The sequence below is a fragment of the Pygoscelis adeliae genome, unplaced genomic scaffold (assembly GCF_000699105.1).
Source record: "Pygoscelis adeliae isolate BGI_AS28 unplaced genomic scaffold, ASM69910v1 Scaffold112, whole genome shotgun sequence".
NCBI lineage: Eukaryota > Metazoa > Chordata > Aves > Sphenisciformes > Spheniscidae > Pygoscelis > Pygoscelis adeliae.
In genome coordinates, this window is record NW_008824232.1 from 473,305 (window position 1) to 484,443 (window position 11,139).

Below are 11,139 nucleotides of genomic sequence, written 5' to 3' on the forward strand. Positions count from 1 at the left end.
TGAGACTGGAAGAGTCATCCATGAGTGGATGGCCAGGGGTGGGCTACGTGTGGGGCAGAGCACGGTGATGGCACCACTCGCTCCACGTTCCCCAAACCAGTTTTGTGACCTTGGGCGAGTGACGTCCGTTAGTTTTGCCTCCTGCCTGGCTTGAAACTCCTCAATGCTGGCAAACAACCATAACAGTTAATTGGCTCCAGCCTGCCTGGCTGAAACGAGTCTGGGAAATTACAGGGACCTGTTGGCAGTCCAACCCTGCCAGCTGCTCTACGGCTCATTAGACACAAGCTGACTTCCACCAAAGCATTCAGAGCGCAGCAGCAGTGGCTAAAGTCTATAAGCGGCTTTATAAAATAAGCCCGTGTGTTGTTGAAGTTGCATCCCGTCCTGCCCCTTGGGGTACCACAGGATTGAGCCGAGAGACTGAACAGCAGAAATGTGCTTGCAGAAAGCCCAGCTGCCCATTAGGGATGTTCCAGGAGGGTTCGGTGCAGCTCTCAGCCTGGTCTTGCCCCTGATGGACACGAGACAGCCTTGGCCAGCGAGGCAGAGCGATGGCTCACTCATCACTTGAACCCTTTGGGTTATTCCCACTGCATCTCCCCTTCCCGCAGCGGTTTGGGGGCTCTTACCCGGCCGCAGGTTCAGCTGTATTTTCTGGGGGCTCATCTGGGTGGTGGTGGAGCTCCCCGAGCCCTTGTTGCTGAGGGGTCGGTCCTCCAGGATGGTTACAGTGCTGGTGGGGAACTCGATGTATTCCTGCCCGCAGCCATTTTGCAGGAGGCTGGTGCGTAGGTCACAGCGAGGGGATGACTGTGGCAAGTCCTGCGGGAGAGGGATGTGGTCAGGAGCCAGCTCCCCTGGGGTTATGCCGGGAGGAAGAGAGAGGGCCCCCTTTTCCCCAGCGAGCCCCTGCTTTATCACACCTAATGCAAGACCAGGATAAGAGGCTTTTTGGGGCACACGGTCTCTGCTCGAGGGAGGTGGCAGACAGAGGGGATCCAGGATCAGCACGTGCTGCTGGGGCTAGGAGCAGGTTTGGGTCTGCTGTGCTCCACGGGGGAGCTCAGCAACCCTGCCAAGGAGCAATGGATAATTTATCCCTGCCAACCCCGCTCCTGACTCCTAGCAGTTGGAGCCTCAGGTTTCTTTTAGTTTTTGGCAAAGCTAAAAGGAAAGCCTGTCTACATAGGATGGCTAGAAGAGGGTGAGGTGGGATGTGAATGTGGCAGGCTGGGGGTGAGGGGCAAAGTCTGGGACTTTTTTTATTGTTTTCTAATCTTTGGCAAAAGACTAGCCACCTTTTCCGCCGATTTTCTCGACACGTGCCCTTAGAAATCCCGCTGCGAGCAAGGAACAGCCCTGCTGCAGTTGAGCCCGTCGCACGAAGCAGCGCTCGGTTCCTGTCTGAGAACGTTCAGGCTTATCTCCAGCTCTCCAGCTTCCTGCCAGATGGAGCCGGCCGGGGGAAAGGAAAACCAAAAAAGGAGTGAAAGAGCAAGAAGGCAACGGGGCTGCGGGAGAAGCCGTCAAGTGCCCATCGGGGGAGGAAGCACAAAGTGTGGAGTCACGGTGGGGTTCCAGCCCTGTCCCTCCTTTCCTAGAAAGCTCCCGGCTCCTCGCCCTTATCACAGCACATTCAGAAGGGCTCCCGTTGCTTCAGTTTCTCATGAAGACAAATATGGGAAGAATTTCTTTCCCAGACCAACACTGCCAGGATCTGCTGCCGCGTGTTCCCGGCCAGGCAGCAGCCACCCTCCCCTCCAAGAGGTTTCTCCACCTCCCTCCTACAACCCAAATCTTTCTACATTCAAAGTCCTGCAGCAGACCAGCACAGCCTTTCCCTGCAGCAAAGGGGGGTGGCACAAGTCTCGGTGCGGCTGGTTCAGCTCCCTCCCTTTCACCTGGGAAGCTGGACCCCAACACTGCAGCCTCCCAGCACTGGAGAGGTTCCCCATCCAGGATACCGGCTCCCCCAGGTTCAGGCTGGCTGAACCCAGGAATGAATTTGTGCGTTTTAAGCAAGCAAGTGGAAAAGTGCAAACGGTGTCAGGAGGCCCTGGCTGGCCTACAGCCCTCTGGAAACAGCGGCCAAGCGATAGCCAGAAAATACATCAGCAGGCGTGTTCCTCCCCCGCGGCCTCCCGCTCCCACCCTCACCACCTGGACAGCATGCTGTCAGTGAAGAAGACAAGTCATCCCTCTATATTGGCTCCCTTGCACGCACCAACCACCCCACGGAGCTCCCCGCTGCGGGACGAGGTGCCTGATTTATTCCAGATCCCATCAATCATCACGTACATTCCTGTCCCGGGCGGGGAAATCACTGGAAAGATATGCAGGTGAAAAGCAGGCTGGGCAGACAGGTTTTTAACTGGGGCACTAGGTGATACCTGGAGATCCAGAGGGACTCCCAGGCTCTCAAAGGACACGTAGCACCTTATGGAATTAACAGCGTCATTCCTACTGCGAGATTTCCATGGAGAGGCTATTTAACCCCAGGGCTGCATCCTTCCCCTTTCCCTGGAGCCCTAAACGTCATGATCGACTCAGGACTCACAGGAGCCTCCTCAGCAACAAAATTACTGCAGAAGGCAAAGGAAAAAGTTACCATGCCATCAATGGGGCATTTGGCTACGAGGCCCTCGCAGCCCCCAGCCCCTAGTCTATTTTTTTTTCCCCTCCAGTCTCCGTAGACTTGCGGACTCAGCGACTCGGAGACAGCCCCAGGTAGGAGCGCCCCGGAGGCAGCCCAGGGACTTCATCCACTGAGACACACCCTGCAGACCCCACTTTCCCATCTGCATGGCCCTGACGGCATCAGCTCCCCATCACGGAGATGCTGCCAGGGGTGTGTGTGCGCGTTTGTACATGTTCCCACCTCCTCTATCACAAGCCATCCCACAGCTCTGGGCTGAGCTGCTCCCCAGCTCCACCTCCCCTTTGACCACCTCTCTTCCGCTGCAGGGAAGGAGGCTTCACCTCAGCATCTGCTCAAGCTCCCACCAGGATGGGAAACCTGATCATTTTATCCCCCGACTGCTGCCTCCAAACCCTGTGAGGGCAGGGTCAGGCAGGGTGCTGGCAGAGCCAGCTCCACCCCTGAGCTCCCTCGCTGCTGGGCAGGGAGGCTGCGGGAAGTCACACATGCCCAGGGCACCTCTGTTTTCATCTCGCAGGCAACCACATACAGCATCAGCTTCCCTGTAGGAGAGCTCCTGGGAGGACCCAAAGCACAGATATCTCTGCAGATTAAGCTAAAACTTTCCAGCAGCTTCTCTAAATGAAACCCTGGTCTAGCCTTGCCTCCACCTTTCCTCCAAGGGAACCAGAGCAGGTGACGTTTTGGGTGGGTGAGATTCTGGAAGATCTGCCACGATAATCTGCAAAGTGATTTTAGAGCCACATCTCAGTGTTAAGGCTTGGCTGACTTTTTCCAGAAGGAAAAGTGAGTGGATGGGCATGTCTATTTGTTGGTAAGAGCGGTCAAGGTCTCTGAAAAATAAATAAAACTCAATTCTCCTCTGCATCAGCACTCAGTGAGGTCAGTGATCACAAGAAACCGCAATGAAATCCTCCTCCTGTCCAAAGCCAGGATGGAGCAGGAGTAACTGATAACCCCTGGCTCGTTGGTAAGGCAGCATGGGTGGGAAAGAGCTGCAGTGGAAGCAGAAGGAGCACAAATAAGGGCACTGTCCCTTTAAAAAAAAGGGGGGGGCAGTATCAGAGACCTCCCCCACCCCAGGGAAATTAAACAAAACCACAGAAAAACCCCTCATTTGCTAAATTAAGACAATGTGGTCCAGATGTTGGAGGCAGAGTTGCTCAGCAGAGTTTGCACAGCCTGGCTCTCCGGGGGCCGGTTGCTGGCAGCGGGACGGCTCCCTCGCTGCTTGTCACGTCTGTCCATGAGCACAGCCCTGAGCAGCACTGGAAATATTTCCTTTTTTGGAAACCTTTGCTGATGTGGAGAAAAAAAAACCCCAACACCATCACAGCCCCCGCTGCAGCGTCAAGACACCAGCCTGGCCCAGGAAGGAGCGAGCCCAGCCCAGCCGGCCGTTCCCCCTCTGAAGAAGGGAGTGAGGTTCCTTATCGTGCTGCAAAGTTCAGCCACTCCTTACGGGAGATAAGACGGGGCACAAGCACCTTAATTCACACCGCACACCGAGATCCTGGCGGTATCTGATGGGCACAAGCAAGCGGAGGCATCCCCTCCAGACACGCACTGACCCCAAAGCATCAGGCCACGCAGGCACGATCCAACAGCATTTTCCAGTTTGGATCACTTTTCCCCAGGTCTTTTCCCAGTACCAGTGGGCACCACGGGCACAGCCGCAGCTGGAGGAAGCAAGGTTTCACGGACGGAGAAGCAGAAAGCAAGAAAAGCTTTGCCAGAAGGGGAACTGCTCCCGGCTGCGACGCCCTGAAGGAGGTTTCATCACCTCTCCCCATCCCAGCCTCACCTCCCCTTGGCTCTGCCCTGGGGCAGCTCTCCCATCCTGTTGGGAAACTCCCTCCTCTTAGCGCCCCATGGACTAGCCCCCAGGGCAGCATTTTTGGAGGGGAGCGTGGCAGATCTTCCAGGCTCTCACCCACCCAAACAGGGTGATTTTAAAGCCACAGCTCAGCTCTCACATCTTCTTTAGCTCAGTAACCAAAACCAGGCACCTTATCTTCCTTCTGCCCTCTTTCCAATGAATAAAAGGCTGTTAAACCCAAACCCCAACTTCTAATCAGTATTTTTTCTTCTTCCCACCAGGCCCCCTTCCCTTTCCAGCCCTTCCAGCAATTAAATTCCTTTAGCTAGAGGTTTACAATGGGTTTTCAAGAATCAAATGAAAAGTAAACTAGGTTTTCAAATATACATTTTTTGAGAGACAAAGTGAATTCCCAGTGGAAACATCAGCATTTCCCAGCCAGCTTGATGTAGCTCCCGCCAACGCACCCAGATAAGGAGCAGATTTTCAGAGCAAGGCAGAAACGGGCAGCCCGAGCCCCGTGGTGTGCATCTTGAGCTGTGGTCAGAACCAGATGCCACCGAGGAATGTGTTTAGACACGGTGGGAACAGACGGAGACCAAGCTTGCGGCTGTAACACAGGAACCAGCACCCATCTTACAGCCCAAAGGCTCGTCCCTTCCTACACGTCCCCTGTCCCGCTCGGGGACGTGCTTCAGCCCTGCCCAGCCTCCACTCCAGCTCTTACCTCTGCAGAGCACCAGGCGCAGAGGGGGCTCACGGCCAGGCACTGCTTGCAGGAGTTCACCCCGCGGGTGGTGCAGATGTTACCCCCTGAAACAGCAAAACAGAGCGGTTACAACCTGCAGAGCCCAAAATCCACACGTGTGCTGAAGTCTCGGTGCTCAGCCAGCAGCTTCATGAGGAGATGCAGCCCCCATCCCACCAGGGCTCTGCTCTAACCCCTTTCCCAGCCCCAAACCCCAGGTGCTGCCTCCTTGCCCCTTTTATAACCACCTCCCCAGCCCAGTACCAGCTGGGCTTCATCCTGCCCAGGACTGAGCATCATTTCCCACCTGCCAGCTCCTTAAAGAGTCCCCCCATCCCTGCAATGTCGCACATGTGTTGGAGTGAAGCCCCCACCACTGGTGGTGGGGACGACGACATGTCCCCTTGTGCCTCCCTGCAGACATTTTGGGGCAGCAGGGAGGGGGAACAGGTGAATTCCCAGGGGTGCAGCGTGGTACCTGCCAGCCCTGCCAGCAGCTGGGGAACTGCCACCTCTTCCCACCACCCCCGACCCAGGGTGGTCGGTGCCGCCTTGTGCAGATGCTGAACTCAGCGGCTGGTCTTGGCTCAGGTTCAAACGCAGGGAAGGGAGGGGAGGGAAAGGGCATGAGTCCAGAAACATGCCAGCAGTGGTGTGTGCCGATGCCCCGGGCAACGGTTGGGCTCTGTCTGTGGAAGTGGCAGTGGGGACTCTGGGAGACGCACGCTGGCACCAGTCACAAAGGTCAGAGCCCAGCGGGTCTGTGTGGGGGATTAAAGGGCCCCAAAATGCCCGCGGGGGCCCCAGGGCAGCGCCAGTGCCTGCCAGGGCAGGAGGAGCAACTCTGGCAGAGGCAGGACCGTGTGGCTCTGCGGTTCCCGCTGTCAATGGCCGATGTGGCAAGCGGCTGGGGGCACGGTTGCGGTGGCGTCACCCTCAGCTCTTCCTCCCTCCTGGGGCACAAGCATCTTGGCAGAGTTTTAGGATTCCCCGGGCAGAGCAGACTGCAGCCGTGTGCCTGCTTGGTTGGGGGAATGCTGCAGCCTGAGGAGCCCAGGGGATGCCGGCATGGAGCAGCGGGTGCTGGGGTCTCCCCTTTGCGCTGTGTCCCCCTATCCCTGCCCAGGGCTCTCCCTGGCAGCCGCAGGCAGAAAAAGCGGCGTTTTCTGTAGCCACAGGAAATACAACACAAAGCAGAAAGAGGAAACGGTGAAAGGATGTTGTCAGGTCTTTGGGCAGAACCACATCGACAGCACCGTGCGCTCGTGTCCACTGGCATGCAGTCTGGGAGCACAAGTGTGCATGTGCGTGTGTGTGTGTGCGCACACGCGCGCAGTGGTTGTGCGTGCAGCGTGTCGTGGATGTGTGTGCCTGTACGAGGGTGGTGTCACAGGCTGAGCTGGACATGCTGCGGCTGTCCTGAAGGCCAGCGGCTGCTCGGGGACGTGCCCTGGGGCACTGGGGCTGGTGTGCCCCATTGGACGTCTGCCACCCGCACCCCCTGCTCATCCCATCCAGGGGGACTAAACTAAAGGCTAAAACCCAACTGCCTGGCTCAGCACCAGTTCTTGGGTTGCATCCGCTCCCAGAGCTCTCGCTATACACCAAAATACCCGGCTGCGGCGTGTGAGGATGGGAAAGACTAAATTTAGCATTGCCCAAAAGAGCAACAGGTCGATCTCTGGCGCTTTCTGCACCAAGGCCACTTAGCAACATGTTAACAGCAGTATTGCCTCCTGGGGTGGATGTGTCCGGATAGCCGGGGCTGAGTGGGGAGAAGGCAAAAGGCTCCCAGAAAGCAGCAGCAGCACCAACAGTGCCAGCTCCCGCTTCTCACGCCTGCTCCTGCTGTGTCCATGTGAAATCCCTCCTGCCTTGCCAAGCGCCGGTGGCTGCAGCCCAGCGCGGGGCGCGTGCCTTGGATTTGTGCTGTGCCGTGCAGGTGGGAGCCAGTTCCGGTGCGGCTGGCGGGGGCTCAGCCCTCTGGGGATGGCAGGGGAGGCATGACCCCGGCAGCCCTCAGGGACGGGGACGGCCCTGGCAGCTCGAGGTGCTCAGGATTAAACACTCAGAGCTGCCAACCCCGGGGCCACGTGCCCGAACATGGGAACAGCTTCCAAAACTGCAGGTCCCTGGGGAGCCCCGATGTTTTGATACCTGGACCAGCACTGTGGCCCCTTGGTCAGGGACGGGGGGAGACGTGGCAGGTAGCGCCTGCCCCATGCCAGGAGCTTCATTGCTTTCTGCTCTCACGTCCCTCCCTGTAGCGGCTGTGTCCAGCTGCTGACTCACAGCCCCAGTGGCTGCAGCCCTGGCTGGGGCAGGGTTGTAGCACCCAGTACCACCAGCAACGCTCCTGGCCCAGACTCCTATTTAATGCCAGTGTGGAGTTTGTTCCCTCAGGGGTGGGTTTTAGCTTGCCGTAGGATGGTTTAAGTCACCCGGCTCTGCCCCAGCACCCAGCTTGCTGGGGAAGTGCAGAGCTGACAAGGGCCCCTGCCACCCATGGGTGCTCCAGCCATGCTCCCAGCCAGGGGACGGGACCCAGGGCTCACACCAGCATCCGGGATGTGAGAAGCACTCGTCCAAATCCTATCTCAAACAGGTTTCCACTGTGACTTAAGTCCCTCAGCCACTCCCTGCCTCAGTTTCCCCTGTGCAGTGTTAACCCTGGTCTCAGCGAGACCCGGCTACACTGAAACATGATGTGGAGGATTTCCAAGCTTGTGTCTGCCAGCCGAGCTCCTGGCTGCCTCCACTTTGCCTCCTCATGCCGCGAAATCTGAGCTCTGGGGCTAATGAGCCCCAGGACTGTCCCTTTGGGCTGGAGAGCTCGTCTGCTCCCCAGCATTTGGTACAAATTACCTCCTGCCTGTGCGCAGCCTCTGGGCCCTGGTGGTTTCCTCTCCTTCCCTCCTGTCTCCACCCCACAGCCCAGGGGCCCTTGATCTGCTGTCCCCCCTCCATGCAGGAGATGTAAACCCAATTTTCTGGTTGATTTTGCAATGAGGACCACAAGCCGGGCTGTCCTGCCTGGGCAGAGCCGTGGCTCCATGGCTGGGGAGCGGCACATGGGGTTAAGATGGGGCTGCAGCAAGGAGGGTCCCTGCGGGAGGGATGCTGCCATGCCCGAGGCTGCCCTGGGGTCTGCCGTCACATCGTGCCACCATGCCCTTGCTGGCAGCGGTGGCTTTGCCTGGGGGGTCCGTGCAGGTCAGTACCTGCCCACTCGGGCTGCCCGAAGCCCCAGCCTGAAGGTGTCTGCCCCAGACTCACGCAGCCCTGTGGTCCCCGTGGTCTCCGTCGCTCCATGACCGAAACACGTGCCTGGGGATGGAGGACCCTTCCCCAACCTCCAGCACCATACGGAACCATTCTTGGCTGCACTTAACCTGGGGCTGGATGGAGCAGGGCCATCCCTTCCCCCTGGGAAGGGGCCGAAATCCCCCCAGGTGCCAGCGGTGATTAACAAAGGGCAGTTATCACTATCCAAATATGCTGCTCCTCCTGCTGCGAGCAGGCAGCCTCACCCCCCCTCACGGCGGGGAAACGTCTCTATTTTGGCATTTCCAGCACTGCTTGTGGGGCTGGACACAGGGTGTGGTTTTGGGAGGGCTTTGCGGGAGGGAGGTGGGGAGTGGGACCCTTGGGTGATGGGGGAGCAAAAGCACAGGTGGAGGAGAGCAGAGGACGCTGCAGCTTGAGGCGCTTGAGCCCCTTCAGGTTGTGGCCCTGTGAGTGCCCAGCACCGCTTCCCAGGCTCAGGACACTGCCTGGCTGTGAGCAGGTTAACAAGATCCCAGCGCAGCCTAAACTAATAAATTCTGTGGTTTTTAGTTCCTTTTAATTTTTTTTTTATTTTGGGTGCTTTTTTTCCCAGCCATAAAAACTAATAAACCCAAGTACAAAAGCTGCATTTTTTTACTGTGAAAGCAGCTGGTCTCATATAATGATCTGATCCTAAAGACTCAGGCTTTAAAAAAAAAAAGAAATACAGGGAAACGGGAGATAAACTGGGCAGCATGGGAACCACCCGCCTGGGGCTGGGCAGCGCTGTGGCCCCGAGCGAGGTGAAATGATGCACTCAAAATACCCCAGACGTCTGTGGCTGAGCATCACCCTTCCCTGGCTGGAGAAAATCACTCAGTCCCCAGTCTGCACTCCAAATAACCTCCTCTACGTACCACGTGAGCCAGCCACACACTTTGTTTTTTCCTCCTCTGCCAATTTGAGCAAGAATGTGCACACAGGACACTTGATAAAAATATTTTAGAAAACTCAAGAAAGACACAAACCATACTTACATCCTCTCTGGCCTTTCTGGATTTGGGCTTTTCTGGCTGATCTGCCCACGCCATCCCGGGACCGTGTCTTTTCCCTGAACCTCTTCCCTGTCTGCCAGCATCTTCCCGGAGAGGGCATGCCCCAAACTGAGCTCAGCTGATTACAGGCACCGACGCACAGGACCAGAGAAATCACCTGCACACACCCAAACTGCAGCTCTATCAACTCAAACTCTTCCAGGGGTTATCCTATGTCCTGTACTGAGGACAGTTCGCTCCGGCAGCAGATCGGAACCTCGGGCTGTTCCTGGGAATTCACCAAAGTCTGGAGTTCTTTAGACAGAACAATGTTGCCCCAAACTCCCTTGAGTCTGGCCTCAAAAACAATGGGATTGATTTATAAATCGGGAGCTGAAAGCACCAGCACCATTTTGCAGTTTCAGGATTTACTTTGAGCCCCGGAAACACACCTGGGGAGGAGCTAATGCTTTTCTAGGCTTCTTCTCCATGCTTCAGACACTGGAAATTTTTTAAAAATGCAAACTGCATTTGTCCTGAAATCACCTGATGCCAGAAATCAGAGTTTTTAAAGAAAAGCACCGAAATAGCATGAGAAAAAATAACACAAGACAGCAATGCTGACTTAAATACCCTCCATGCCCTTAAAATAACATGGATACAGCGACTACCTGCCCTGCAAACTCCCTCAGCGTATTTTCTGTTTATTAAGGACGGAGCCCAAGTCACACCCCAGTCCTTCCATTTCAAACCAGTACCCGGAGCCAAACACAGCGTAGGTAGAGAACATAAACTTGCCACACCCAGTGCGAGAATAATGCACCAAACCATGTTTTGACCCTATAGCATCTTTGAGAAACCCTCCTAGCCCTGACCCAGCCGAAGCCCAACCGGCTTGAGCAGTGTTTTGTATTTGGGAACCACACCGAGGTTTCAGGCTGCCAGGTCCCCCTCCGAGCGATTCTCCTGGGAAATCGCAGACCCTGGGAATGCAGAAAGTCCTGGGATTTTGGGAAATAACAGGCACTATAATCACTAAACGACCTGGCTTTAAGCAAGCGACAGTGCTACGTACGGGCTGTAAACCTACCCCAGCTGCCAGCAGCGCAGAGCACAAGGATCCCGAGAGCCACGTAGAGTTTTCCCATCTTCTCCTCTGAGCCCCGAGTGTGGGGGGCTGCTTGGACCAGCCCCGCTGTGAGCGATGGAGAGCGGCTCTGGGGCAGCCGGAGGTTTTGAGCAGTCCAGGAGATGAATCATGAGTCTGGGTGTATGACACACGTGGTGAGCGGGGCCGGCTGGAGGAAACTGCGCTGGCTCATCACTCAGTTTTGAGTCAGGGAGTGCCCCCGCCCGCTCTGCCTGCAGCTCCTCATGGTTTTTTTGCTCTCTCAGCTCAGACAAGGACCTAATAAACCCTGGCAGCAACTACACAGCACTGGTGACCTACAGCCCTGGGGCTGGTAACAGGCTCTTTCCCATAGGCTCTTTCGCCTGGGTTTAATTCCTTGCAAAATCTTGCTCACTCCCTCCTTTTATTAACTCTTGCATGAAAGGCAGCCTGGGTTTTAAACCCAGTCTGAGCTGCCTCTGAGTTCAAGGATTTAAG

General features: G+C 56.5%; 1 protein-coding gene across 2 annotated transcripts in view; it reads right to left on the minus strand.

Annotated features, from left to right (window-relative positions):
• Positions 1-10,678, minus strand: part of ITGB3 (integrin, beta 3 (platelet glycoprotein IIIa, antigen CD61)) — a 21,062-nt gene extending 10,384 nt beyond the window's left edge. The window contains exons 1-3 of one of the 2 annotated variants that reach the window (XM_009334883.1): positions 10,621-10,678; positions 5,197-5,294; positions 633-813 (exon numbers count right to left, since the gene is read on the minus strand). In XM_009334883.1, coding sequence (XP_009333158.1) covers positions 633-813; positions 5,197-5,294; positions 10,621-10,678 — 337 coding nt within the window. Of the gene's footprint in view, positions 1-632; positions 826-5,196; positions 5,295-10,620 lie in introns of those variants that run through there. The other variant, XM_009334884.1, reaches the window with a different exon arrangement.
• Positions 10,679-11,139: the final 461 nt, after the last annotated feature.